This window comes from Gadus morhua, chromosome 16 (genome assembly GCF_902167405.1).
Source record: "Gadus morhua chromosome 16, gadMor3.0, whole genome shotgun sequence".
Taxonomy (NCBI): domain Eukaryota; kingdom Metazoa; phylum Chordata; class Actinopteri; order Gadiformes; family Gadidae; genus Gadus; species Gadus morhua.
The window spans coordinates 33,300,420-33,328,413 of NC_044063.1; the positions used below are offsets into that span (position 1 = coordinate 33,300,420).

At 43.8% G+C, this 27,994-nt stretch overlaps 1 protein-coding gene across 6 annotated transcripts in view; it reads right to left on the reverse strand.

Annotated features, from left to right (window-relative positions):
• Positions 1-27,994, reverse strand: part of ttll4 (tubulin tyrosine ligase-like family, member 4) — a 111,883-nt gene that overhangs the window by 22,857 nt on the left and 61,032 nt on the right. For all 6 annotated transcript variants that reach the window (XM_030380678.1, XM_030380677.1, XM_030380679.1 and 3 more), the window contains 8 exons: positions 22,334-22,410; positions 21,756-21,950; positions 20,459-20,541; positions 18,979-19,107; positions 13,621-13,743; positions 12,855-12,953; positions 12,254-12,388; positions 7,350-7,487 (listed from right to left, as the gene is read on the reverse strand). In XM_030380678.1, coding sequence (XP_030236538.1) covers positions 7,350-7,487; positions 12,254-12,388; positions 12,855-12,953; positions 13,621-13,743; positions 18,979-19,107; positions 20,459-20,541; positions 21,756-21,950; positions 22,334-22,410 — 979 coding nt within the window. The remainder of the gene's footprint in view (positions 1-7,349; positions 7,488-12,253; positions 12,389-12,854; positions 12,954-13,620; positions 13,744-18,978; positions 19,108-20,458; positions 20,542-21,755; positions 21,951-22,333; positions 22,411-27,994) is intronic.

Here is a 27,994-nt window from a genome sequence, read left to right on the forward strand (position 1 = left end):
AGCCAAAGAGCAGCCCTTGCGTAACCGCAATCAAGGCAATGGAGAACACCTGTGGCAGAAGATCAGGTACCCTTTAAAAGGCTGTTTGTTGCTCTCCCAGGGAAGGAGACCGGGAGACCAAGCGGAGCGGAATACCTCCAGGACCCGTTACGGACGGGCGGACTCGTGGAAATAACGGACTTTCCCCAGTGGCCACGAGAGGACCCGCACGCCAGGATGACGCACGCCGACACGGCGCGCACCACAATAAACGCCCTACCGGGCTTTGAATGACTTGGCGTGTGTTGATTTCGGCGTGAGAGAGAGACATTCCTGGGGCCGGGTCGCCACAGGTTCCACAAGGTTCAGTACTCGGACCCAAACTATTCTTACTGTATATAAATGAAATTTGTAATGTGTCTAAATTGTTGAAATATGTGTTAGCTGATGATACAAATTTATTTTGTTCTGGTGGGGATCTGAGGCAGCTTTTGGATACAGTGGAGAAACAACTGAAAATCCTAAAACAATGGTTTGAAATCAATAAGTTTTCTCTAAACTTAAAGGTTGGGTATGGGATTTGCGAAACGCCAGCAGAATTTGAAAACACACAAATGGTCCTACCCTCTCTCCTTCAACGCTGACTCTGACTCCACCCATTCCAAGTACATGGGTCACTCGCGGGGAGCGGGGGAGGGGGAGTGCAGTCCGACCTTTTGATTGACGTACTTACTGTCCTATGCCACTCGGTGGGTCTGGAAATCATTGGCTGGAGTTTTTCGAGCCCTGCCCGTTCCACAGATGATCATGGTTCTTGCACCATTTTTAAAGTCAAATTTAAGACTTTTTAAGACTTTTTAAGACCAACACATACATAAATTAAGACCCAAAAAATTATTTGATAGAAAAGGTGTGTATAATTGAGTCACTTATACACATCAACCGTAGCCGTAGTACTAGCAGTAGTAGTACTCTTGCAAAGTTATCTCGGAAGCGCGCGGACGCGACGATACGCGAACACATTAACCCACCCGTGTCACCCATAGTCACCCATGACCCGTCGCTTAGCAACCGGCACGCTGGGGTTGATATGTTACCGGACTACTGTAACTACTACGGAGTGATAACAAAGACATGAATCAGGCAATAAATCCACCGTCCTTGACAGCGGTGAAGTTTGGAGTGCGGAGTGGACCAAATGCGAACTACTGCAGCTTTCCTAAGTTAAACCCCAAACTAATCGGAATAAGTGTATGCATGTCGATTATAGCAGACTACACCACCTCTTCTGTAGCCGAATAGAATTATATTACGAACAGATAATTGTATTCCGATTGAGGCGTATTATATGATCCTTTTCTATTCCGATTGAGCTGTTCTTCCACATCTATGCGGATCAGATGTGTCCATGTAAACACGGCTGACAGTGATCACACACACACACACACACACACACACACACACACACACACACACACACACACACACACACACACACACACACACACACACACACACACACACACACACACACACGCACACGCTTTGAAGACGAACTTCCTTATTCGAATATAATGCGAATATCAAAAAATAAATCAAAATTCAAACGAATATTAGGCAGCCCTTAATATTCGAACCTGTTATGGCAGGCCAAGAGGGAGAGCGTCGGAGAACCCGACGCAGTCTACTAATAATGTTTTAATGACCACAGAAGAGGCATTGAATGAAGTATTGATTAGATTGACTTGTTCAATTTTCATGTCAGTACTTCTAACTCAGTGGCAGTAAGTGGGTTTTCAAAGGATTTCAAGTCATTTTGCAAAAATTGCCAAAAAAGAGAATTCCATACCCAACCTTTAAAGGTCCCATGACATGCTATTTTATGTATTCTTTAATATAGGTATTAGTGGGCAACTAACACAGTATTCAAAGACGTTCCTGAAATTCAGCCGTGGTGCAGAGTTACAGCCACTCCGAGCCAGTCGCACATTGAGCTTCCCCCAAATGCGCTGTTTCGGTGGGCGTGTCAAGGTGGAGGGTGGGGGTGTGGCCCTGAGCAGCTTGCAGCCAGGGACGGTACCATGCGCTCTGTTTACAGTGGATGTATCGCAATGGCGAGGCGCACACAGCCTTTAGCCGTGTTCTGTAAATATTCTAGAACACACGGGAGTCCTGGAGCTCTATATCTAAATATTATCATATATCCTACACAGATATCTATATCATATAATACATATTATCACGGCCAAAAGCTGTGTGAGCCGATATTCCGACGTTCCTGGTTCTTCAACGTCCACATCAACGTGAATACACACACTGTAACGCAAGTGTTTCTTGTCGGTTCTTTGACGTGTCTTGTATTTCCACAACGAGACTGTCGTGGGGGTTATCTGAGCCATGGTTGAGAATGAATTGGGGGAAGGAACTTTGGCTTTGACTCCCTCAAGAACATGAACCACGACATGGAGGAGAAAGGGATTGTTGGCGGCGAATGTCTCCCGCTTGAGCCCCGCTGAGGGACCACCGCCGGAGGTGCCTAAGCGCTGCCCGGCAAAGATCCCTTTCTCCTCCTTGTCGTGGTTCATGTTCTTGACTTGAGGGAGTCGAAGCCAAAGTTCTTTCCCCCCAATTCATTCTCAACCTTGGCTGAGATAACCCCCAATACGAGTCTCGTTGTAGAAATACCAGAGACTAGAGTCCGACGCGTTATGCGCCAAATAACAAGGAAGTGTACAACACTTGCGTTACAGTCCTGGAGCTCTATATCTAAATAATATCATATAATACATAGATATCTATATCATATAATATATTGTGTGCGCCTCCAGACGATATTATGAATCACAAACGACTTTGTCGGGTTCTGCGACGTCTCTGGTTCTTCCACTTTCACATCAACCTGAAGTCGACTGAACCGCGCGCTGCCTGCTGCCAGCTGCCCGCTGCCGGGCGATGGTGCCTCGCGGCAACCGGCGGCATGTCGCAGTTCATGTACTTCAGCGAGTCAAACCAAAGTTCCTTTCCCCCAATTCCTTCTCAAACATGGCTCAGATAACCCCCACGACAGTCTCGTTGTGGAAATACAAGACACGTCAAAGAACCGACAAGAAACACGTTACAGTGTGTGTATTCACACACACACATGTGGCGCTCGCACGGTCGAGTCTCATTGGCGGGCCAACGTCTCTGGGCGGGCCAGGCAGAGTAAGGGGAGGAGCCGAGATTCCTCATGACGTCATGAGCACAGACATTCCAAATCAGCGCGCTTGAGCCTCCGTTTTTTCAAAGGCGAGCAGAACAGCTAGTGCTCGTTTTACACCAAACGCAAGTTTTAGCCACTGGGGGACCATAGGCAGGCTAGGGGAACTCATATTTATGTTAGAAAACCTCACAAAGTGAGATTTTCATGTCATGGGACCTTTAAAGAAAACTAAGAAAATCAAACATGAAATAAAAATCATGATAGACAATGTTGAAATAGAAAGAGTCTATTAAAAACACATTCTTAGGAGTGATCATAGACCACAAATGATGCTAGAAACCACATATAAAACAAGTGAAAATAAAAGTATCTATGTCCACCGCAATACTAAAAACAAAAGATGTACTCAATGCAAAGTCTTTACACATGTTGTACTGTTCCTTAATATGACATGACATACTGTGTGGAAATATGGGGAAACACGTACAAAACCGTTACAAACCCTATTTTTATTTTACAAAAGAGGGCAATTGGAATCATTAACAGAACAGAATATATTGAACCAGCCAATACATTATTTATAAACTCAAACGCACTTAAATTTAGAGACTAAGTGGAGTTCAAAACAATGCAAATAATGTATAAAGTTAAAAACAGGATAGTTCCAGACTGTATCCAGAAATTGTTTCAGATTAGACAGAGCAAGTATGAACTAAGGGGAATGTGCATGTTTACAAAGATAAAGATAAGAACAAATGTAAAACAAAGATGTATATCGGTAAAAGGAGTAAACATGTGGAATGCCTTGGATGAAGAAATTTAAATGTGTAACACGGTAAAAAGAATACTGAAAAAGAAGATGCTTAACAAGTATAAAGAGATGAATGTCACTGTGAATATGAATTGTGGAATTATCTTTTTTTTTTGTGTTTTTACTTACGAAATAAACTCAACTCAACAAAAATGTAATAGGTTTTGCCTGTATGTATGTATGTCAATCACGGTTCCCACTGCACTCCCTGCCATGCCATCCCTGGAAGGAGGGATCCCCCACTCTGCGTTTCTTCCCAAGATTTTTTCCTTGCTGATTAAAGGTCCCATGGCATGCTACTTTATGGATGCTTTCATATAGATATTAGTGGGCCCCTAACACAGTATTTGAAGACACAGCCACTACGAGCAAGTCGCACATTGAGCTTTCCCCAAACGCGACGTTTCTGTGTCTGTAGCTTTAATGCAAATGAGGAGAAAGGCGGGTCAAGGAGGAGGGTGTGGGTGTGGCCCTGAGCAGCTTGCGCCCACGGTACCATGCGCTCGGTTTACAGTGGATGTATCGCAATGGCAAGGTGCACACAGCCTTTGGCCGTGTTCTGAAAATATTCACAAAAAAAATAACACTTTGGGTGCTCCAGCGGGAGTCCTGGAGCTCTATATCTAAATAATATCATATTATACATGGATATCTATATCATATAATATATATTATCACGGCCAAAAGCTGTGTGCGCCTCCGGATGATATTATGAATCTCAAACGACTGCGTCGGGTTCTCCGACGTCTCTGGTTCTTCCACGTCCACATCAACCTGTAGTAGACTGAACCACTACATGGAGAAGAAAGGGATTGTTGCCTGCGATTGTCTCCCGCCGGAGCCTCGCTGCCGAGGGACCACTGCCTGGGCACCGGGCAGCGCTTAGGGCACCACCGCCTCCGGCAGCGGGCAGCGCCGAGGCGGTGGTCCCTCAACAGCGGGCAGCGGGAAGCGGAGCCGTAGTTGGAGAAAATAGCGGGCAACAATCCCTATTTCCTCCATGTCGTGGGTCATGTACTTCAGGGAGTCAAAGCCAAAGTTCCTTTCCCCTAATTCCTTCTCAACCATGGCTGAGATAACCCCCACTACGAGTCTTGTTGTAAAAATACCAGAGAAGAGAGTCTGACGTGTTATGCGCCATAACACCAACAGCAGAACGGTTATCAAAATAACAAAGAAGTGTGCAACACTTGAACCGCGTGCTGCCCACTGCCGGCTGACGCCTGCTGGCTGACCGCTGCACGCTGCCGGGTGGTGGTGCTTTGCAGCAGTGGTGCCTCGCGGTGGCCAGCGGGGCTCCGGAGGGAGAAAATCGCGGGCAACAATCCCTTTCTCCTCCATGTTGTAGTTCATGTACTTCAGGGAGTCAAAGCTAAAGTTCCTTTCCCCCCAATTCCTTCTCAACCATGACTGAGTTAACCCCAACTACAGTCATGTTGTGGAAATACCAGAGACGTCAAAGAACCGATGAGTTATTCGCCATAACACCAACAACAGCAGAATGGTTATCCAAATAACAAAGAAGTGTACAACACTTGTGTTACAGTGCGTGTAATCACACACACACACACACACACACACACACGCACACACACACACACACACCTCATTGTCGGGCCAAATTCTCTGGGCTGGCAAGGCACAGGAAGGGAGGTTGGCATCTCCCCATATGACGACATAAAGGGAAATTCCAAAACGGAACGTCTGAGCTTCGTTTTTTCGAAGGTGGAGCAGAATGCCTATCGCTCGTTTTACACCCAACACAATTTCTAGCTACTAGGGGAATATATATAGGCTAGGGGAACTCATATTAATGTTAGAAATCCTCAGAAAGTGAAATTTTCATGCGATGGGATCTTTAAGGGAGTTTTTTCTTGCCCTTGGTGGGACTTGGGTCAGGGGGGGCTCATAAAATATATGTGCGGTCATGCATATTTGGCTTGTTAAGCCCTTTGAGACTGTAATGGTGATTAGGGCTATACAAATAAAATGTATTTGAATTAGGGCTGGGCGATATGACCAAAATATCATATCCCGATATAGGTCATTCATATCCCGATAACGATATAGCACATTTTCTGTAAATTCAATGAATAAATACCGTATTTTCCGCACTATAAGGCGCACCGGAGTGCCGCAGCAGCTAAATTGAATGATGTGTAAATATATAAGCCGCACTGGACTGTAAACCGCAGGTGTTTTAATGTTTAATTACCATTAGCCTTGCCCAAATGCCATTCTTCAGGCTTCGAATACTCCGAGCGAATATTCAAATACTCGTTCCAGAAAAAAACACCATCAAGACAACCTTAATAATCCCTATATACTCCCTGGAACCAATTTTGTATCTGCATATTTTGTTGAAGATTTAATAGCTTTTGAAGGTTAATTAGTAGGCAGTAGGTAGGTAGGTTGAAGTTCCTTAGTTTTTACCCGTGAAAGCGAACAGCGGTTGTTCCGTTCCAAATCAGCTTTCCTCTGCCGCACCGTTATATAAGTCGCAGAATCGAAAAAAAAAAAAAAAAAGGCACGTCTTATAGGCCGAAAATTACTGTAGTTTATATAAAGTGACCACATGGAAAGGCCTATTTCGTAGCCCCTCTTTTAGGTACGAGCTCACTTTGGCTGGTCGTGGGAGTCCTTCTCCTATTCAGAATTGTCACGTTCACTCTCCTCCATGTTTGTTTGTGTTGCGTTCATGTACCGTGTGGAAGAATGTAAAGAGTCGTCCAAATGACGTAAAATATTACTGTAAAGAGTTTGATTTGCGACAAGACGATATAAACGAGAGGATAATATGAAACGATAGACATTTTTATATCATCACACGATATATATCGTCATATCGCCCAGCCCTAATTTGAATTGAACGTACTAAAAGTTATTATTAGAATGATTGTTTTGAGCACTGGGCCATTCCACCACTGTATTCCCCACATAACCTCATCTACTGCTGTTTGAGTAGTAGACTCAACTGGTTGTAAGTAAGCAGGTTAATGTCAACGTTATTTTACTTGCAGTGATTTCGTTAGAAAGAAATGACAAAACATATATATATATTTTCCCTGGCAATGATGCTGAAGACAACTCCCAGGATCCCCGGTACTTCAGGACGTCCTCAAACAACGTATTTTGTTATTGTTTTGATTGAGTAACATTGAGCAATATTTTTGCCTCTAGTGGCAATATTACTTTAATATGATGTTAATGTAATGTTATGTGATGTGAAGGTTAATCTGACGGTGAATGAGATGTTAAGGTGTTGATAATCTGATGGTTGATGTGATGTTAATGTGATGGTATTTCTATCCTAATGGGAGGTTAGTCTGTGTGTGAGGTGCAGTACCTTCTCCCTACCTGCTGGAGGAGCTGGAGGTGCTCTGACTGCAGGCCGCAACCTGCTCTCTGGAAGGCAGCAGGAAGCCAGCTAGGTTCAGCACGTCTCTGATCATCTGACCTTTTATGGTCACATCAAGAGCTGTGTTGGAGTGGAGGCTAAACACATCGGAACACAAGTTAATACACACAGTTCTGCTAAATACTCACTACATACACGGGACCACAGGAATAGTTTAACCACCATGGGGATAATAAGACCACAGGACTAGTTTAACTACCATGGGGAAGAAGAGCATAGGACTAGTTTAACTACCATGGGGATGATTATGCAACAGGACTAGTTTAACTACCATGGGGATGATTAGACCGAGGGACTAGTTTAACTACCATGGGAATGATTACGCAACAGGACTAGTTTAACTACCATGGGGATGATAAGTCCACAGGACTAGGCTCTCCCGGTAGAGGCAGGTTGGTTAGTCCTCTAACCCAGATCAATGAACGGTTGATGTGTTCATGGTCAACTGTAGCTCTGCCGTTTTGAGACTAGAGTTTCCGGGCAAGTGTTGCGCGTGCGTTCAACCTCTGGTTGTTATTAAACCCATAGCTATGTGGAAACCCCATTCGATAATGTAACAAATTTCTGAGCGCATAATACAATAACATTTTGCCTATAATGTTACAACATATAACATTTGGTTCACCTATTGGGTAATGAAGCAAGCATAATAATTTCCTCCTTATGTTATAAAGCAAGCATACACATTTTCTACTTATAAGAGGTTTTCACACCTGTCCTCTGCATTTTTGCCACATTTGTATATCAGGAGATTCGACCCGACATCGATGTTGTTTAGACATCAGTAGAATCAACGGGGGGGTTTGGGGGTTGGGCTTGGATTATGCGGGATACGATGTAGGGTCTAAGTTTGCCAGAGGCGGGATAAGTGTGGCCACTGTCGCTGTAGTTTGTTTTGGTTTGACCACAAACAAAATTTAGGCAGATTGGAGAACTCATCAAGATCATCACCACAAAATCCGAAGCATTGATCGATGAAAGATTGGCTTATGAAAGACAAATAGAAGAAACGACGAAGATAGAAGAAAGGCGTCGCGAACGACATTACCGGAGAAAGAGAGCGTATTTTTTCACATATAACAAACGCTTGGACAAATGTAGTTGATTTCCGTGTTTAACTGAGAAAATGGAGTGGAAGGACAGGACCCTATAATGTTCAGCTGACTGTTGTCAATGATAATAAGAAAAACATTTTCTATACGTGTGCAGCTGTGAACTCTTTTAGCATTCACCACGAATGACTCTTAAAAGCAGTGCCAACATTTAAATATTTTTTAACCATCAGCGAATAAAAGGTAACAGGCTGATTATCATTTTGGGGGGCATTAAATGACCAGCAGAAGCGTCATAAACACGGCCACTCAAGTGGTGCGAGAAATCGACTTATCTTCTCCTAATTCACATATAAGGTAATTTACATTTCCTATGGAGAAAATACTACCTCAGGGGTAGTATTATTCAGGAGATTTTCAGGGTACAAATGTCAGAATATGTTGTTTACACATACGGCCCATCAGGAGAATATCAGGACTTAAGACATGTGTCTGAAAGCAGCAAGTGTGTGATCATTTGATTAAATTATAAATGAATCAATTAATGGGTTACAGGGGTAATTATTCAATGGAAAGTGTAGTATACTATGCATGCAAATCAATTATTCAATAGCTTTCACTGTTATTCTGGGATCAAAGTGCATGGACATTTTAAATGTTAGTTGAAATTAATAATAGGGCTGGCCCGAATGTCATTTTTTAGGCTTCGAATACTCGTTGGTTTTTCCGAGCGAATATCCGAATACTCGTTCCAGAAAAACACACCATCAAAAACAACATTAATAATCCCTATATACTCCCTGGAACCGATTTTGACAGTATCTGCATATTTTATTGAAGATTTAATAGCTATTGAACGTTAATTAGTAGGCCTAAGTAGGTTGAAGTTCCTTCGTTTTTCCCCGTGAAAGCGAACAGCTGTTGTTCCGTTCCAAATCAGCTGTCCTCTGCCATCTCAGCCCTTACGGGAGCTTTTTGAATTCATCCTGGAACGTGAATCTTTTCAGGGAATTTGTACAATAAATCCAGAACAAATACCGAATATTGATTGTCTTATGCGTCCATATTATATCCATTATATTGACCGGGTATTCCCAAGACTCTCACGCTCTGCAGAAAGCCAGTCACAGTTGATTGGCGCAGCGCTGTACAGCGAACGTAAACAAACAACTAAGCTAAGGTTAGCATTTCGCTAAGTATTACTTTTCCTCCCGAGATCCCGCTAATGTTGTGTTATAAAGTAACGGGAAACAAGATATCTATTCTTCCTCCACCTCTCTCGCTTCTCTGCTTGGTGTCGCTGATGCTTATAATTTGCCTCCCTCGCTCTGGTAACGTTGCGTACGTGGAAAAAAAACAACGAAGCTCTGAATACTGATTTAAGCTTCGAAAACTAATTTTCCGAATGAGTATTCGAATATTCGAATAATTCGGGCCAGCCCTAGAAAATAATAATAACAAACAACTGAAAATTGAGTTCATTTACAGAAGCGCCTTAGTGAAATAAACTAAGTGTAACAACAGCAAACGCAGCAACCTACCTAACTATAGTGAAATAAAGCACAGGCTTGTGTGGGGGAGAGGGATAAGGGGGGATTTGAGGGCAAAATTGCGGACTGAAAATTGTCTACTTCACGTGAGAGTTTAATATGTTTATTTTATTATTTTTTTTACCAGAAGGATACTTCATTGAGATTAAACATCTCTTCTAGTGACCTGGCCTACACCAGTGGTTCCCCCCTGGGGGGTGCCAGAGAGCCAAGGGGGGGGATGAAGCCTCTGACGGCTAGAAGCAAATTGACGTCCGAGGTGTGCCGCAATTTCAGAATGTAGCAAATGCAGCAGCAGTGCGCCCGTGCCTGACTTTATAACAGCTCATCCCAGCTTGAAAGAAATATTTAGATCTCACGGGCCCCGCGATGGAAAATAGACCTAGTAGTCACGGCCCCCGTCGTTACCATGACGAACTTGGAAAAAACAAACCAGACTCGATAACAAAAACATATGGAATAATGTCAGCTGACAGTATATCAAAGCAGGTTTTGGAGAGGTTTCTTTCAGGATCAAACGAAAAGGGCCTACATTACGCTATGGAGGGATACTCAAAACTTTAAAATACATACAGAAGGTAACAAGCTTGAATTCAGTAGGTATTCTGGCATGCCGCACAGTAGCCGTGTTTACATGACACTTCTCAGATTAGATTTCTAATTGGAATAGATCTATTCCTATCATGCGATCCGAATGTACTGTATCGCATTTCCAAAAGTGAAAAGCGTACGTTCGTATGTCTCTCGCGCACACCTGACACATCTGGACCGGCGGCGATATTTTTATGCATTTGATTTTAATGAACGCTCAGCAGGAGAGAGCTTTTCTCTGCCTGCTCCTTCAATTAAGAAGAAGGAGGAAAGCACAGCTACGTCAGTTTCTCGTTCGGTCTTTATATCTACCCCCTCCGCCGCCTCAAACAATACTGCCGCAAACAGTGCTATTATGTAAAGCCAAGTTCAGACCAAAGATTCACCTCGCAACGACTTTCAACTCGCGACTCCTTGCGACGAGACGGGCTGCGACGTCAGGTGGTTTCCCTAGCAACTGTGGACGCTCTGGCACAGCTGAGAGCCGCAACAGCATCAGCATCACACTAAAAAGTAGCCTAACTTAGGTTTGCAATCAGGTTGCTAGCACCCCAATTTACCCCCCCAGACCCTACACACATTGTCGGCTTATTGGCTTTCATTCTGTTGTAAATGCAACGGCTCCACGGTTCCGGGGGGGGGGGGGGGGGGGGGGGGGGGGGGGGGTGTTGCTGTTGCTGCGCTGTCTCCACAGAGACAACGCAGCGATATCATCATGAGTAGTTCTAACTGGAGAGAAAGTGAAACCGCGAGCTGCTGATCATATGAGAGATGATGCAGTCGCATTAAACAAAGACGTTGAAAGATGGTGCGATCAACGAGAGAGACGCAGAGGAACTGTCCTTAGGAGGCTTTTTTCAGGTTAAAATAACAAGTGGTCATCAAAATAAAGAATATGTTGGCATTTTTGCAATTGTAAATAGTTAATCGCGTTTGTAGCCTACACTCAGACGTGAAATTATTCTTAAGGAGTATGCAAATTATTCTAAAGAGGTCTAGACTCCGTGCGCAACCTAGCATGGGTAGCCCGCCCATTCTGCCTGCGATTTCAGTTCGCCCTGCAGAAGGGTCTGGAAAAGAGCAATACATTTCTTTCTGCTTCCGATACGTTTTTGCGGGAGCCAATCACCAAGCTGGCTTTTCCACTTGGCGTGCTATTGGCTGTTATAACACAATGAGTTTGAAGTTTGAGCAACATAGTGTAAGGCATTACGGGAGGCTCAAGGAGTAGAGTAAAATTACATTTTAGCAACACAGTGTGGTCTTGTGGTAGACTCTATAGACATAATTCACCATACAGTGTTATTGACATGTTTCATTCTGTATTATAGGGACACCGTCTCTTTAAGATCACGTGACTTACGTTTTTTATATGATCAAATGAACAACCTGCCATTGTGTTGTAGACCTGAGAAATTGTCACTTCACTTTTTTTATCGCAATTTCTACAGTCTATAGACAGAACATCTTTCCTGGGAGAGTTTTTGTCGACGGCGGGGCCATTAAAACAGTCGGAAGGGTGGAGGGCTGGGATATGAATATCGCAAGACATTGCGGGATGCACTGTCATCTATGGATAAATATCCATACAGATATATATATCTATAGATGTAGTATTATAGATATAGATACATATCTATACACACACACCTGGGAGAGATGTTGACCTCCAACACCCAGGGTTTCAGCTTGTCGTCCAGCATGATGTCAAACCCAAACAGCTCGTGACAGCTGTATGGGGAGCGCACGTGCATCTTCAGCAGACTGTTGATGTAGGGGTCTGACCTGCAAACACACACACACATTTAGAGACTAGTAGAAGGGAGGAAACTAGTAGAGGGTGAAGAGACGAGCAGAGGGGAAGGAGACTAGTAGAGAGGAAGGAGACTAGTAGAGGGGAAGGAGACTAGTAGAGGGGAAGGAGACTAGTAGAGAGGAAGGAGACTAGTAGAGGGGAAGGAGACTAGCAGAGGGGAGGAGACTAGCAGAGGGGAGGAGACGAGTAGAGGGGAGGAGACTAGCAGAGGGAAAGGAGACTAGCAGAGGGGAGGAGACTAGCAGAGGGGAACGAAACTAGTAGAGGAGACTAGTGGAGGACACTAGTGGAGAAGACTAGTGGAGGACACTAGTGGAGAAGACTAGTGGAGGACACTAGTGGAGGACACTAGTGGAGAAGACTAGTGGAGGACACTAGTAGAAGAGGCTAGGGGAGGAGACCAAGGGAGGGGGCGGAGACAGGTGTCGGACTCACGCAATAATGGTCTTGATGACCATGTCTTTGATCTTGTCCCAGATCAGAGTAGTGTTGATCCCTTTAGCACCAAGGTACTGCCACAGCGCCTGTAGAGCCCTAGAGAGAGAGAGAGAGAGAGAGAGAGATAGAGAGAGAGAGAGAGAGAGAGAGAGAGATCTTCTTAATACCGTAGGTTTGCAAAATTGACCGTTGCTTAGCATAATTGACCGCTGTCAAGGAAAGTAGATTTTTTTTGCCTCTGAATCACGTCTTTCGTAGCACTCCACAAGTAGTCTGGTAACTTATCCACCCCAGTGTAATCAAGACCCCTCCGGTTCGCCCTTATTATCCCAATACTGACAATACTGCCGTTCTAAACATTATCTCTTACATATAGTATAGATATAGTATATATATATAGTATAGATATATAGTTTAGATACACTGCCTCCCTTCAGAGTTCGGTAGATATACAAAGTATTTATATTGATATAGTCGAAGTAGGAAAAATTAAATGCAAGCGCTACTCGTTAGGCAATGCCCTGACACTCAATCTAGATCAACTAAATAGAACGGTAAACTGAAGAGAGGGTTCATGACCAGGGAGTGCGTGTCCTATTTTCATTGTTAATAAGCAGAGTGGTGTGACAGAAAGTGGCCCATCTGACCACTAATCTGAGGGGCTCCTCATCTCATAAATACGTGTATAAATATACTTTACCCAGCCTTCACAGCAATGTAGACATTCATATGTTAGATGTGTTAATATCTAGACATAGATCACCATTTGTGTCCCTTGCAGGCCTTGTTGTCGCTGTTGGTCTGGTACTCAGTGTTCTTCTTGTTCACACTGTAGTTGGTCAGGTGCATGAACTTATTACCCAGACTCCTCATGGAGGAGGAGTACCTACACACACACACACACACACACACACACACACACACACACACACACACACACACACACACACACACACACACACACACACACACACACACACACACACACACACACACCTTGTTAGGGCCAGCTGGAGGGATGGTTGGGGGAGGTCATTGTCGGATGGCGGTAGGGCTGGGGTAGAGGGATGGTGGGAGGGTGTTGGGTAGAGGGTGGGAGGGTGTTGGGTAGAGGGTGGGAGGGTGTTGGGTAGAGGGTGGGAGGGTGTTGGGTAGAGGGTGGGAGGGTGTTGGGTAGAGGGTGGGAGGGTGTTGGGTAGAGGGATGGTGGGAGGGTGTTGGGTAGAGGGTGGGAGGGTGTTGGGTAGAGGGTGGGAGGGTGTTGGGTAGAGGGTGGGAGGGTAGGGAGTTGGGGGTTAGTAAGGTGGGGTTAATAGGGTGGTCTAAGAGGATAAAGGGTGGGGTTAGTAGGGTGGTCTAGGGCAGGGTTATTCAACTAAAATTCAAATAGGTCCAGTTAGAGAAAATGTCCTCAAGCAAAGGTCCGGAACATCATAATGTCTAACTTGCGTTATGATTCAGTGTGATATATATTGAAGTTGCCTAGTAGTTGTATCAATGTCTGCATGTCATCAACAACTGACTGTCAGATCAATATAGCAAGAACAATTCAAAAACATTTAGACAATATTCATTGTCACTTTTATACAATTATACAGATAATAATACATAACTGAAGATATGTATTATTTAAGTAGGTTCAACTGACTCAACTGAAACTAATTACTTCAAAGGAAAAGGGCTGCATTTAAAATCAAAATGGTGAAAATAAATATAATAATAATCATAATAAAATATAAAATATATTCTTCATCTTTGAAAAATAAAATAAAGCATAGCAGCAGCTTGAGTTTCCCCTTTTTCTTTGTGAATGTTTTAACATTCTCAACCAATTTCAAAAACATATCTCAACAATTGAACAGTTTTAGCTTCTCTTTCTTTCCCTCTTTTATCCAACTCCCCCACTTTCTGTTGTTCAGTGAGAGAACTGAGCTCTAGCTTGTCCTGCCAGGAGCTTAAATCTAGGCTAGAATGATGTCAGGGCCATTCTCATGCACATCTGCAGGTGCTCATTGGTGAGCCTGGATCGATATTTACTTTTAATTATGTTCATTGCAGAGAAAACTGCCTCGCAGCTGTATGTGGAGCCAAACATTGTCTATGTGTATAGGGCTACTTTGCTCAGACCCGGGAAAGTTGTCTCAGAGACCATTTGGAGACAGAAAGTGGCGGTGTCAGTTATTCCAAACTGCTCTTTCAGCGCCACATCTGCTTGGAGATCAATCAGTTGCATCTGAGAGGCCCAGCATTTTCCCATTTGAAGGGTTGTGTGACTTATTTTGAGAACCCACTGACATCTGTGATTAGAAATGGGTTCTGAATGAACAAGGTGAGCTGCTGTCCAAAGCGGAAGCTGTAAAAACGTTTGGAGTTTTACAATCAGCTTATCGAATAAGTCACTAAAAGAAGACACATCTCTCTGTCCCTGAACCTGTTCCTGCACTGCTGGGAAGAGTGCACATTCTCGCTGCAGGTGTTCCTCGAACACCTCGAGTTTCCTCTGAAAGGAGCGGACAGCTGTCATCAGTTCACAAATTGTATTGTCCTTGCCCTGTAGCTTCAAATTAAGTTCATAAGGGTGTGAAGTGATATCAACCAAAAAGGCCACATTATCCATCCTTTTCTCATCTTTTAAAAAGAGAGAAAACTCTGTTGCCTTCTGACTTCTCAGCTCTTCCAAGAAAGATGCTACTTCCCCCTCATGGACCAAAAGCGCTCTAACACCCTGCCTTTGCTAAGCCATCTCACGTTGTTGTGCAGCAACAGATCATCAGCGTTTGCATCAAATGCTCTGAGGAATTCCCTAAGCATGCAATGCTGATAGGAAGAGGATGCCCTGAGAAAATTTATCATCTTCATCATTGTGTTCATCATTTCAGCATGCTCATTTGACAGGGTGGAGCACAGGACAGATTGATGCATTATACAGTGGTAAGAGATGAGCTCAGGATTGTCCTCTTTCATTCTTGCCACAGCTCCTTTCTCTCTCCCTATCATGGCAGGGGCTCCATCTGTGGTTATTGAAACCACTTGTTTGGCTCTAATCCTCGCTTTGTTAACATCTCCTTAATGGCCAGGTAGATGTCCTCTCCTCTTGTACGGGTCTTAAGGGGAGTTACACCTAACACATCTTCACAGAACTCTTTATTTTCTTGGTTGAAGAACCTTACATAAATTAACAGCTGAGCATTGTCAGAAACATCAGTGGACTCATCTACAGCTAAGCCTACACATGGTACCTTATGAATGGCTTCATCCAGCTTGGCTAGCACATCCTGGGTTAACATTTAACTTTTCTTTGTGGTTGATGATGCTGACATGGGTATTTGCTTTATTTAGTTATAAAGCTCTTCTTTCTGTTTCCCCTCAAGTAAGGTTTCAGCCGCTGCACTCATGCACTCCTTGACCACCCCTGCATCAGTAAATGGCTTTTTGTGTTCCAAAATCCAAATGACTCTGAGGAAACATTCATTAGCACGTTGTTGGGCAGTGAATGAATAGGTCAGGATCCGGGTGGATTGTTCATATTCGGCTCTGAGACATATTTTCTGTGACCGCAGTTCAGACTTGAGTGGGTATGTTTGGTGAAAAACGTTGTGCTTTGGCTCATATTGGCGTTTCACATTGGCACTTTTTATGAGTGTTTTTGTTTTTCCAGTGGGAAGAATGAACATGACAATCAGTCTGTCCTTTCTGGGTTGAAAGCTGTTTTCGATGTCCACTTTTCTCTTCTTAGAGAGCGCCATGTGTAGTTCTTTTTCTGTCTCCGGCTCACTCTGTCTGTCTCTTTTCTGTCTCGCTGTATTACTCAATCTTCTCCCGCTGTTTTACTGACTCTTCTTCCGCTGTATTATTGACTCTTCTCCCGCTGTCTTTCTAACTCTTCTCCCGCTGCATTACTCACTCTTCTCCTGCTGTATTACTCACTCTTCTCCCGCTGTATTACTGACTCTTCTCCCGCTGTCTTTCTCCCACTTCTCCCACTGTCTTTCTCACTCTTCTCCCGCTGTCTTATCTACCTTACTCACTCTTATCTGACTTCTTTCTCTGTAATTCTCGCACTTCTCACCGTCATCTCTCGCATGATCGCTCACTGTCTCACTGTCTGTGAGCCAGGCAGCATGCGCTGGGAATGCACAGATTCAATTGGCTGGTCACCGCTTGGTATTGGAACACCACCATGCAGGACCGTAAGGCTCTGCAGAGAGTGGTGCGTTCAGCTCAGCGTACCATATGGGGGGCAACTCCCTAATCTAGGAGACATTTATATCAAGGGGCAGGACCACCAGCATACTGAAAGACCCTAGCCATCCAGGCTACGGACTATTGTCTCTGCTACGCTCAGGGACAGACACCGCTCACTGGCAGCAAAGACTAAGAGACTCAGGGGCCACTCACACTAGGGCCGCGGCCCCGTGCCCGAGCTCATTTGCATACTAAAGTCTAGAACGTTTGGCTAGTGTGACCACGCCATCCGTATTCCAGCACGGAACAGTCCCTTGGCCACGGCACACTTGGGAGAGGTGTGCCGTGGCCAAAGTACAGATGCTGATGAGATGACAGGCGGATACGCAACGTGAGCGGGATGACGTAGTCCTTTCGCGACCCATCTTTCTTTATAGGTCCATGCCCTTCTTCCCCACAACAATCATTTTAAACAATGGCGGCAAGCGGTTCACGAGTGGGTTTACGTTGGTGCGATAGTGAAGTTGAGTGTTTACTTGAAATTTGGGCCGACGACAGCATTCAAGATGTTGTTCTCCATTGTTGTTATGGTGGCGAGGACGCTTGGTGATGACGTATTTATCGTATTACGATGTGATGACGTATGTATGAAGGAGCAATCGTGCCCAGGCCACGGCCTTTGGGAGCAGTGTGACCACGGGCCAGCGGGGGGAGTGGGGAGGGGGGGAATCGTGCTGAATCTTCCTCCAGCACGGAACAGGCAAGCTTGCCTAGTGTGAGTGCGTCCTCAGGAAGAGTTTCTAACCCCAAACTGTCAGGTATCTCAATGGCACTGATTAAGCCCTTTTGAGCAACTGCACTTATATATTTATGTAAGTAACCCCCTTTATTCCTATGTGCAATAACCCATCTTGAATGTATTTACTGTTATGTTATGTTTGTTATGTGTCTATTTAGCATGGAGCCGACTGTGAACATTTCACTGCAATGTATTGTGTATGTGACAAATAAAATCTGAATCTGAATCTGGTTGGTCTAGGACAGGGGTCGGCAACCTGCGGCTCCGGAGCCGCATGCGGCTCTTTAGCCCCTCAGCCGTGGCTCCCTGCAGTTTTCTTAAAAAAAAAAAAAAAAAAAAAAAAAAAAATTATATATATATTTTGATATATATCGTCAACTAAACGAGAGGTCGCAATGGATGCGCAATTGCGCTACCGTGAGGGGGGGAGTGAATGACAAAGCTTCGTTGATTTGCAGTTGGCTAATCCCAGTAGGAGTTAAATCTTTAACTGGCATCTGGCATCAGGAAGTAGCCTAGATGCTGCCATTGGCAGGAGGCGGGACATGCCAGTGAGCCGCCAATCAGCAGCATCCACCGTTGACAGCCAATTGCACGAACGAATACTGAGCGAGAAGGGTTTACAGCATTAAAGTTCTTGTGTTGAATATTAAAGTTTCAGTACGTTATATTTTGATAATAAAGGTCCTTACAGTTTTTTCATTACTTGACTATTGTATCGCTATGCTATGCTATCTATTCCTTGTTTACATTGCTGGCCATGACCGATCACGTAGAACGTCAACGGTTGACGCTGCTGACTGGCTACTGTAGTCTACTGTACTGTAGGCTACTCCCTGATGCCACATGACAGCTAAAGATTTATGTTATGTTTTTACAGAGTGTCACAAAAAATGTCTGTGCGGTGCGCAGCGTTAGCGTCTCCGGAGGGGGTGCATTAAAAAGTTTGCGGCTCCAAAAAAATTTTTTTTGCGGGAGATGGGCCAAAATGGCTCTTTTGATACAAAAGGTTGCAGACCCCTGGTCTAGGAGGATAGAGGATGGGGTTAGGAAGGTGAGGTTAGTCGTAGGGGAAAGTATGGAGTAGGGTTGGTCTAGGAGGTAAAGGGTGGGGTGAGGAGGATGGGGTTATCCTACTTGCAGCTGGCGAAGCGGACAAGGCCATCCGAGAAGATGTAGATGCGCAGCGGGTCGTAGGAGGTGACGTAGACGTAGATCCTCAGGTCAAACTTGTTCCCGCTGATGAGGTAGGGCTTGTGGAGGTACCTGCAGGCAGTCAGCACAAATGTACGTTAAATCACTCTGGATAGAAGCGTCTGCTAAATGCCCTGATGTAAGTAGCAGACCAAATGGTAGACCATCGTGGGTACATGGGGGGGTTTCGACCCAAGGACCTTCTGCCTTGCGGGCGTGTGCTCTGCTCATAGAGCTACTGACGGACACGGGTCAACAGTGGGAGGTTAGGACCGGCTTTAGAAGTAGGCGTTTACACCATAATTGGTCTTTCATTTACTCTGGCATCACACAGTTTGGTTGAAATGGCAAATAATTGGGTCCATGAAGGATGAAGTTGACTCATTGCTATCATTGTACAGTTAAAATGAGGTGCAGAATTCAAAGAAGGAAGTGCTTTTGGTGTTGTTAGCGTTTCTCAAACCACATTGGGTCTCTAGTGGCTTCTGCCTTCAAGGAAAGTGCTACCCAGACTAGTCACTGGGTGGGGAGATCGGTATATTCTTTTTTATTATTATTTATTTTTGCATTTTTTATGCTTCATTGTAGAGTGAGGTAGAGAGGAAGGTATGGGAAATAAAGGGGAGGAAATGCAGCAAAGGACCGCGGGCAGGATTCGAACTCAGGTCGCTGCGATCAGGACTGAGCCTATAAGGTACACACTCTACCCAGTGAGCCCTGAGATCAGTATATTTTTGACAACTAAGTGTGTTAGATTCTGTCGACCAATCAACTGACGGCTTGTGTCGCGTGAACTTGCCGGCACCCTTTCAGGCATCTCAGTACCCCAACGGAGGAGTACTGCGAGATGAGTACGGGTCAGTCCGGATCACGGCCACTTTTGGCGGTGGAAACGGACGCGTGCCGCACCTTTGCCAACTGAACCGAACCGCAGCCTCCGGTGGAAATGCTCGATTAATTTGGTGTGAATAGGATTAACTGTTTCGGAGACATGCCCATTTCCTGTTAGAGTGGCGTTGGCGCACATTACATACGAGTCCCTAGAGATCATATGGTTGGAGGGTATCAGAACTATTATGACAACGTTTATTCTTTGGGAGATTGGGAATATATTAGAGTTTGATTGGTTTAAATCGGGCAATAAGCCTTGGAGGAGATGTGGAAAGCAGTCTTTGTGGACTATCATAGTAAGAGCGGCAAAGTTGGAGGCCTTGAGAAGCCAACATCATTTGACACCAACTTTGCAATATAGAGCCAATTGAGATTTAGCATTTTGAAATGTTGCAACTTTGCAAATTTCTGGTGCCAGAGACTGGGCCTATTGGTTCCTCTTTAGAGATTGTCTGTTGTCCTAGTGATGATGTTGTGTTTTAGTGTTGTCCTTCTATAGTGCTGATAGTCATGTTGTGTGGGTCATACTGACTTCTGGACCAGTAGGGGCCTCTTCTTTGGCATCTGACACCACTTATAGATGACCTGGATACCTGTTCCCCTGGCAGAGGCAGGCTGGGAAAAAAATAAAAAGAGAGAATTACCATTCATTCTACAATATAATGGACACACAGATTAATTGATGGACTGGGAGGTATATTGATTAGAACCTACAGCGGTAACGATATATGAGGTCATTAACTTGCATGCTCAAATAAAGGTTGATGCTGCATTTTTAGGTTTCAGAATATATTGGAGAGGTAGTGATGGACGTACAGGTTAATGATTACTAGTGGTGCAACGGTTCACGGGTTACCCGTGATCCGTACAGATCAACCCTCACGGTTCGGGACGCAAGTGATCCGCGGATCGGCTGATAAAAAAAATAAGTTTTGCTTTCACGCGCTCAGCGCATGTTTAGAGGACAATTCCGGTATTAACAACAACATCAAGTATCGTAGCGAAATACAGTTTCTGTTGTGTTTTATTTGGCGTTCCGTAAATCCCATTGAAACGTAAACCGGAACCAGACATGTTTATGCTTGGTTGTAGTCTTTTCGCTCGGTTCTCCGTATCAACAGTAGGGCTAAAAGACTGAGCTAAAAGACCGAGCGAAAAGACTACAACCAATCCCCCTTGCAATGAGCAATAAGTCTTCTAACCGAAATCAATGGATTTACAAAATGCCAAATAAAACACGACAGAAACTGTATTTCGCTACCATACTTGATGAAAAAAAAAAAGAAGACGAGGATGTCTGCGGTGCCTTGGGCGAGTGTAGACTCTAAACACTCCCCAGGCAATGCATACATCCTGAATTGTAATTCCAGGGTTAGGGATTATTTACTATCTATGTTAAAAGAAGAAGGAATAATGCCTCAGATTGCAATTTTTTTTATTATAGACCATGCTTACAGGAAGCAGGATTATTACCTAATTTTTCACTTTATTTTGTTTTTACAAATTTGAAGATTTTTTTAAAGTCACATTTGTCTTGTAATCTTTATTGTTGTTGTTGATCCGAAAACGATCCGACCCGTGACTCAAAAAGCGTGACACGATCCGAACCGGGAGTTTTGTGATCCGTTGCACTCCTTATGATTACAGGTCTAATATATTGGAGAGGTAGTGTTGGACGAACAGGTTAATGATTACAGGTATAATATATCGGAGAGGTAGTGTTGGATGAACCGGTTAATGATTACAGGTCTAATATATTGGAGAGTTGGTGTTGGATGAACCGGTTAATGATTGCAGGTCTAAAATATTGGAGTTAGTGCTGGACGTACAGGTTTGATGATCCACTTCTGCCGCGCCCCTGCATCCTCCCAGGCCCTCCGCAGCAGCCTGATGTCCTGCGGCAGGATGAAGGAGCGAGGGAAGAAGCTGAACTCCTGCTTCCCGAAGCGAGCTCGCATCTTAGAGAGGTTCCTCCACAGACGGTCCTTCCTCCCTATTTGGAAGGAGCCGGGGAAGTGGTTCAGCTGGAACAAAACACAACGCACATTGTGAGGAACCTTTAGACAGACACAGACTGCCGTGAGGAACACACCCTTCATACAGATGCAGTGAGGACATCATCCTGTAAACAGACACACACTGCAATGAGGAACACATTTTTTATACAGAGACACACTCCAATGATGAAAACATCCTGTATTCAGACAAACTGAAGTGAGGACAACATCCTGATACAGACACACTGCAGTGAGGAAAACATCCTGAATACAGACACATACTGCAGTGAAGTCAACATCCTGTATACAGACACACACTGCAGTGAGAACAACATCCTGAATTCAGACAGACTGCAGTGAGGACAACATGTCCAGACACAGTGAGGCAATATTGTAAATAAGGGTCTTACCTTCTGATGCTCCTCGATGGTCTTGAAAAGAGGAGACTTCATGTGATGTCCCCAACATCCGAGCCAATCATGGCTTCCTACGGTCAACAACATACCAATCACGGCTCAGCACTATTCAAACAAACCAATAATGGCAAGAACCTTTTTTGCTATGTTATAATGTAATTAGGAAAGTGATGCTAGGCAGCGCTCAGCCTAACTTCTTCTTGGGCTTCACACCACGGTAAATATTTAACCTTTGAGCTTGGTGTAACATTTCAAGCGAGCGAGGCCCTGGCTTTGGCTAAAGCAAGAAATTTCTCACATCATGGAGCTAGAAACTTATTTCCCCAAGAAAAATACATTTTAAATCTAAATCAGTTTTGGTGGTTCATGTTTCACTGCATTAAATAAGACTGCTGAAGTTGCACTGATGCAGCAGTGCATAAGGAGCAGAGTGGGCCGCTTGAAAGGACAATGTGTTGATTCTGTATAAAATTAAGGCACCGCTGGCACTTAAAAAATTAAAGTGAATGGAAAATGACTGCATGAGCGCATGCAGGACCGTCTCCAGTACCTGAGAGAGTGCGGCCACACCAGACGCGTATCTCGCGTACTTCGCGTATGAAATCGCCATTTTCTCCATAGGGAACCATTGGTTTAGGCGCGTATTACGCGTATTACGCGTATTTCGCGTATTAAGCAACATTTTACGCGCGTATAGCGCGTATATTTACGCGCAATACGCGCTATACGCGCTATACGCGCGTATATCGCGTATATCGCGTACATTTCAAAAGAGTTCAAAAAATTGAACTTTTTACGCGAAGTACGCGAGATACGCGTCTGACGAGACACGCATTGCCCAATCAGCGTTGAGCTTGACCCGACGTCACTGGCAGAGAGTAGTGAGCTTGGACAGAAGCATACGGCCGACATCTTCCTTTTTTCTGTGTGGAAATAGTAACATAGTTAGGCCATTAAATGCTTTTATGGAAACATTTCTAGCGAGAAATGTGCATTTTACTTTCATAATGTTCACTCGGTGAATGTGAAGGATGTTTGGTTTGATAGTTATGACGAAGAGGGAACGCTCCGTTCACTTGCATGGACAGAGTCTCTGGTTACTAAGCAACCTCAACGTCTTGGCGGACTATTTCTCTGCTGGGAAACACACCAGACACACCATGTGAAGTTATTTAACCCGATTATTGTTATTTATATCCGAGATTATTTAATCTAACCCGATCTAAACTCTATCACCCAAACACGGCGGCGTTGGGGTTTCCTACCTCGGACTCCAGCGCAGCCACGGCCGACAACTTTCTTTATTCTGGGTGGAAATAGTAACATAGTTACGCCATTAAATGCGTTTATGGAAACATTTTTAGCGAGAAATGTGCATTTTACTTTCGTAATGTTCGCTCGGTGAATGTGAAGGATGTTTGGTTTGATAGTTATGGTCAAGCAACATTTTGCGCGCGTATCTCGCGTAAAAAGTACGCGAGATACGCGTCTGGTGTGGCCGCACGTGCGGCCACACCAGACGCGTATCTCGCGTACTTTTTACGCGAGATACGCGCGCAAAATGTTGCTTGACCATTTTGTGTCAAAAATGGTCGCATACGCGCAATACGCGCAATACGCGCTATACGCGCCTACGTCACTCGCCTAGATGAGTCCATGTCCATGCAAGTGAACGGAGCGTTCCCTCTTCCTCATAACTATCAAACCAAACATCCTTCACATTCACCGAGCGAACATTACGAAAGTAAAATGCACATTTCTCGCTAAAAATGTTTCCATAAACGCATTTAATGGCGTAACTATGTTACTATTTCCACCCAGAATAAAGAAAGTTGTCGGCCGTGGCTGCGCTGGAGTCCGAGGTAGGAAACCCCAACGCCGCCGTGTTTGGGTGATAGAGTTTAGATCGGGTTAGATTAAATAATCTCGGATATAAATAACAATAATCGGGTTAAATAACTTCACATGGTGTGTCTGGTGTGTTTCCCAGCAGAGAAATAGTCCGCCAAGACGTTGAGGTTGCTTAGTAACCAGAGACTCTGTCCATGCAAGTGAACGGAGCGTTCCCTCTTCGTCATAACTATCAAACCAAACATCCTTCACATTCACCGAGTGAACATTATGAAAGTAAAATGCACATTTCTCGCTAGAAATGTTTCCATAAAAGCATTTAATGGCGTAACTATGTTACTATTTCCACACAGAAAAAAGGAAGATGTCGGCCGTATGCTTCTGTCCAAGCTCACTACTCTCTGCCAGTGACGTCGGGTCAAGCTCAACGCTGATTGGGCAATGCGTGTCTCGTCAGACGCGTATCTCGCGTACTTCGCGTAAAAAGTTCAATTTTTTGAACTCTTTTGAAATGTACGCGATATACGCGATATACGCGCGTCTAGCGCGTATAGCGCGTATTGCGCGTAAATATACGCGCTATACGCGCGTAAAATGTTGCTTAATACGCGAAATACGCGTAATACGCGTAATACGCGCCTAAACCAATGGTTCCCTATGGAGAAAATGGCGATTTCATACGCGAAGTACGCGAGATACGCGTCTGGTGTGGCCGCACCTTTAGGGTCAAGAACATTCTGACAGAGACGCTCTCTCTGAAAGCCAATGGATGGACTCCAGAGGAGCGCCGAGCGACTGTCTAGCGTGAGAACACCGATGTGGATTTAGTCAGGAGAAATAACCAAGGGTTGTCTCAAAAGAGTGGAAAGATTGTTATTTTGTTCACAGAGTAATGTTTTGCGCTATATTTAGTTGCAAACGTTTTATGTTGTGTGTGTGCCTGAACTTTGTTTAGTTGGTCTTAGCACTGATTTTGTGTGTGGTGTGTGTTAACCCTGTGCAAATATCATTTGATGTGCTAAAACCAAGTCAAGTGTTCCGTTTCTCAGTTTATCACCCAATGCGGATCCAGGTTGTTAGTTCTAAAGGTCTAATTGAGCGGGAAAAACTGCCAAATCTGGCACCAATGCCTGCACGTCTTCGGGCTCTTACCTCAGCGTAAATCAATGAGATCAACTGAAAAGGAAGCCGATATGGAACTTAAACTGTGATTATGAAAAAAGGATAAAGGTATTCGAAATTCTGTTTTCAGATTATTGAAGATACAAGCGTCTTGATTTTTTAAACCTTTAAAACAAAGGTTAACGATAAACAATTGACCAAATTACGAAGGCTGAAGAAGTAGGTGACAGAGAATGGGTGGACGGCTCCGCCGTCCTCCCATTGACTTCCATTGTAAATAATAGTATTTTAAAAGTAGAATATCTTAAAAAGTATCAAATATTAAAAGAAATCTGAAAAGAAGTGAGCGATTCCAAGCTAATCTGAACATTTTAAAATTGGAATGGAGTCCCTAGGTGAAAAATAGAGGAAGGAGATAAGTCCCAAAATGTGGAGAGGATAATAAAGAAGAAGAAAGAATAAAACTTATGAACAATAGTTGAGGGCTGCATGAAGAACTCACCTAATTAGTATTATTACGTTATTAAAGAAATCCACCCCATATTTCCCATAAAATAAAGCCGACAGTCAAATAATGATCAAACAGAGATGGCCTCATTTAAAGCACAGGCCTTCGATTCATTTATGAAGAAAATTTTATTTAATTGAATACTTTTTATGACGTTCAGGCAGCGTTGACAGATTGGGCGATTTTTCCAGCACAATTGGAATACTTTTAATCACGTTAGGCTGGAAAAATTTGCATTAGGCGAGTACATACAATTTTCGGCTGTTTTAAAAAAAACTGGCGGGATTATTATAATTCTTTCTACAAACATCAATCAATACCATACCTTATATCATTTATGCAGCTAGTACCACAATTACTTCAGCTACTACTACTACTACTACAGCTAGTACCACTGCTACTACCATCTTCCAGCTTTTGTAACAATGTATTTCAGCACTTTGCCTCTTCAGATAATTTAATTCAGTTTTAAATTTCAGCTTCCGGGTTTTTCAGCAGTGCAGTGGAATACATTTGAAGTTTGAGATTCTTCAATTCAATTCCTTTTACATTTCTGCATTTTTAGCAATGCTTTGCGCTTTTCATTCAGCTGCCACTTTATTTGTTTCCAACCATTTACATTTTTTTTATTTTTTTTATTTTTTTATAAATGGTGTGCATTTTTACATTGTTTACTCCATTTAGACTTTTGAACTCTGTTCAAATCCCTTTGTTTTTACATCTATGTGGGTTGATTAAAACATATTTTCAACCTCACTTTATACTACAGCACTCACCGCATTTTCTGCAGGAAAAGCATTTTCTAGTGCGTTACATTGTTCAAACTGCACCATCAACCATGACGTTTGTGTACCTTGAGGTTTTGGTTTGATATTCTTTGTTTTTCTTAGGGTTAGTCCCAAAAAGATTCAAAACCACTGCCATAGTGTAAACTAAGCCTAAAGATATATTAATTAGTAGTTTCGAAAATGCTTTACAGCACAGACACACCCCCAAACATGGCACCGGCTAGATATAAACAGCCAGTTGCGAGGCAATTGTTGCATTCATCATGGATCAATCGACTGATAAGGGACCCAAAAGACGACAGTCGGTGCTATCGTTATGTATTATGTTGACATTCTTATACTGATTGTTCTGTTCAACCAAAGATAAAACAATTATAATCTAGGATATAAATTCTCCCCGTGAACTATAAAAAAGGATGGATTTATGTTTATTGCAATAAAAATACACCATTTTAAAAATGTATAACCTTGTCAACACTTTATGAATATCTACTTCGGACATGGCTCCACGCATTCGCCGGCTTCTTTGAAAACAAATGCACATAGCGTAGAAGTGCATGGGGAAGGGTCGTCAACTAGTTGTTACGACAGTGTTGTAAAATATCTACTACGAAGCTGTAGGGGGCGCTGTGTAGAGAGAATTGCGTGCGCAAACCAAGAAAACAGCGAAGAAATGGCCGATCCTGCATAGTGGGCCTTTAATACATCCATAAAATAGCATGTCATGGGACCTTTAAAACATGTCTTTCATCAAAGGTTGGGTATGGAATTCGCTTTTTTGGCCATTTTTACAGAATTACTTGAAATCCTTATCATAACCCACTTACAGCCACTGAGTTAGAAGGACTGACATGAAAATTAAACAAGTCAATCATCTGTGGAACGGGCAGGGCTCGAAAAACTCCAGCCAATGATTTCCCGAGCCACCGAATTGCATTGGACAGTAAGTACGTCAATCAAACGGTCGTACTGCACACCCCCTCCCCCGCGCGCGACCCCTTCGTGCAGTACTCTTGACCCAGAGCTCGTGACCCAGAGCAAGCTCCTGTTTGTTGTTATCCTGCGGTAGCTACTGGAACTAGTTAATCCACATTTGGACCTAGCAGTAGAAGACAATTTCCATGGCAGACAAGACGCCACCATCCCCATGTTGTTTTTTTAATGTTGCCATGTTGTTTAACGAAAACCTACGCTAGCCTGGCTCGCTCTCGCGCATCTGTGTTCGCGCTCGTGCATGATTGCGCGTCCAGGTACTTGGAATGGGTGGAGTCAGTCAGCGTAATGCACTGTATTTTCAAAATCTGCTGGCGTTTCGCAAATCCCATACCCAACCTTTAACATACGGTGCATTTTAAGATCAAATTAATAACATTTGCATCTCACTCA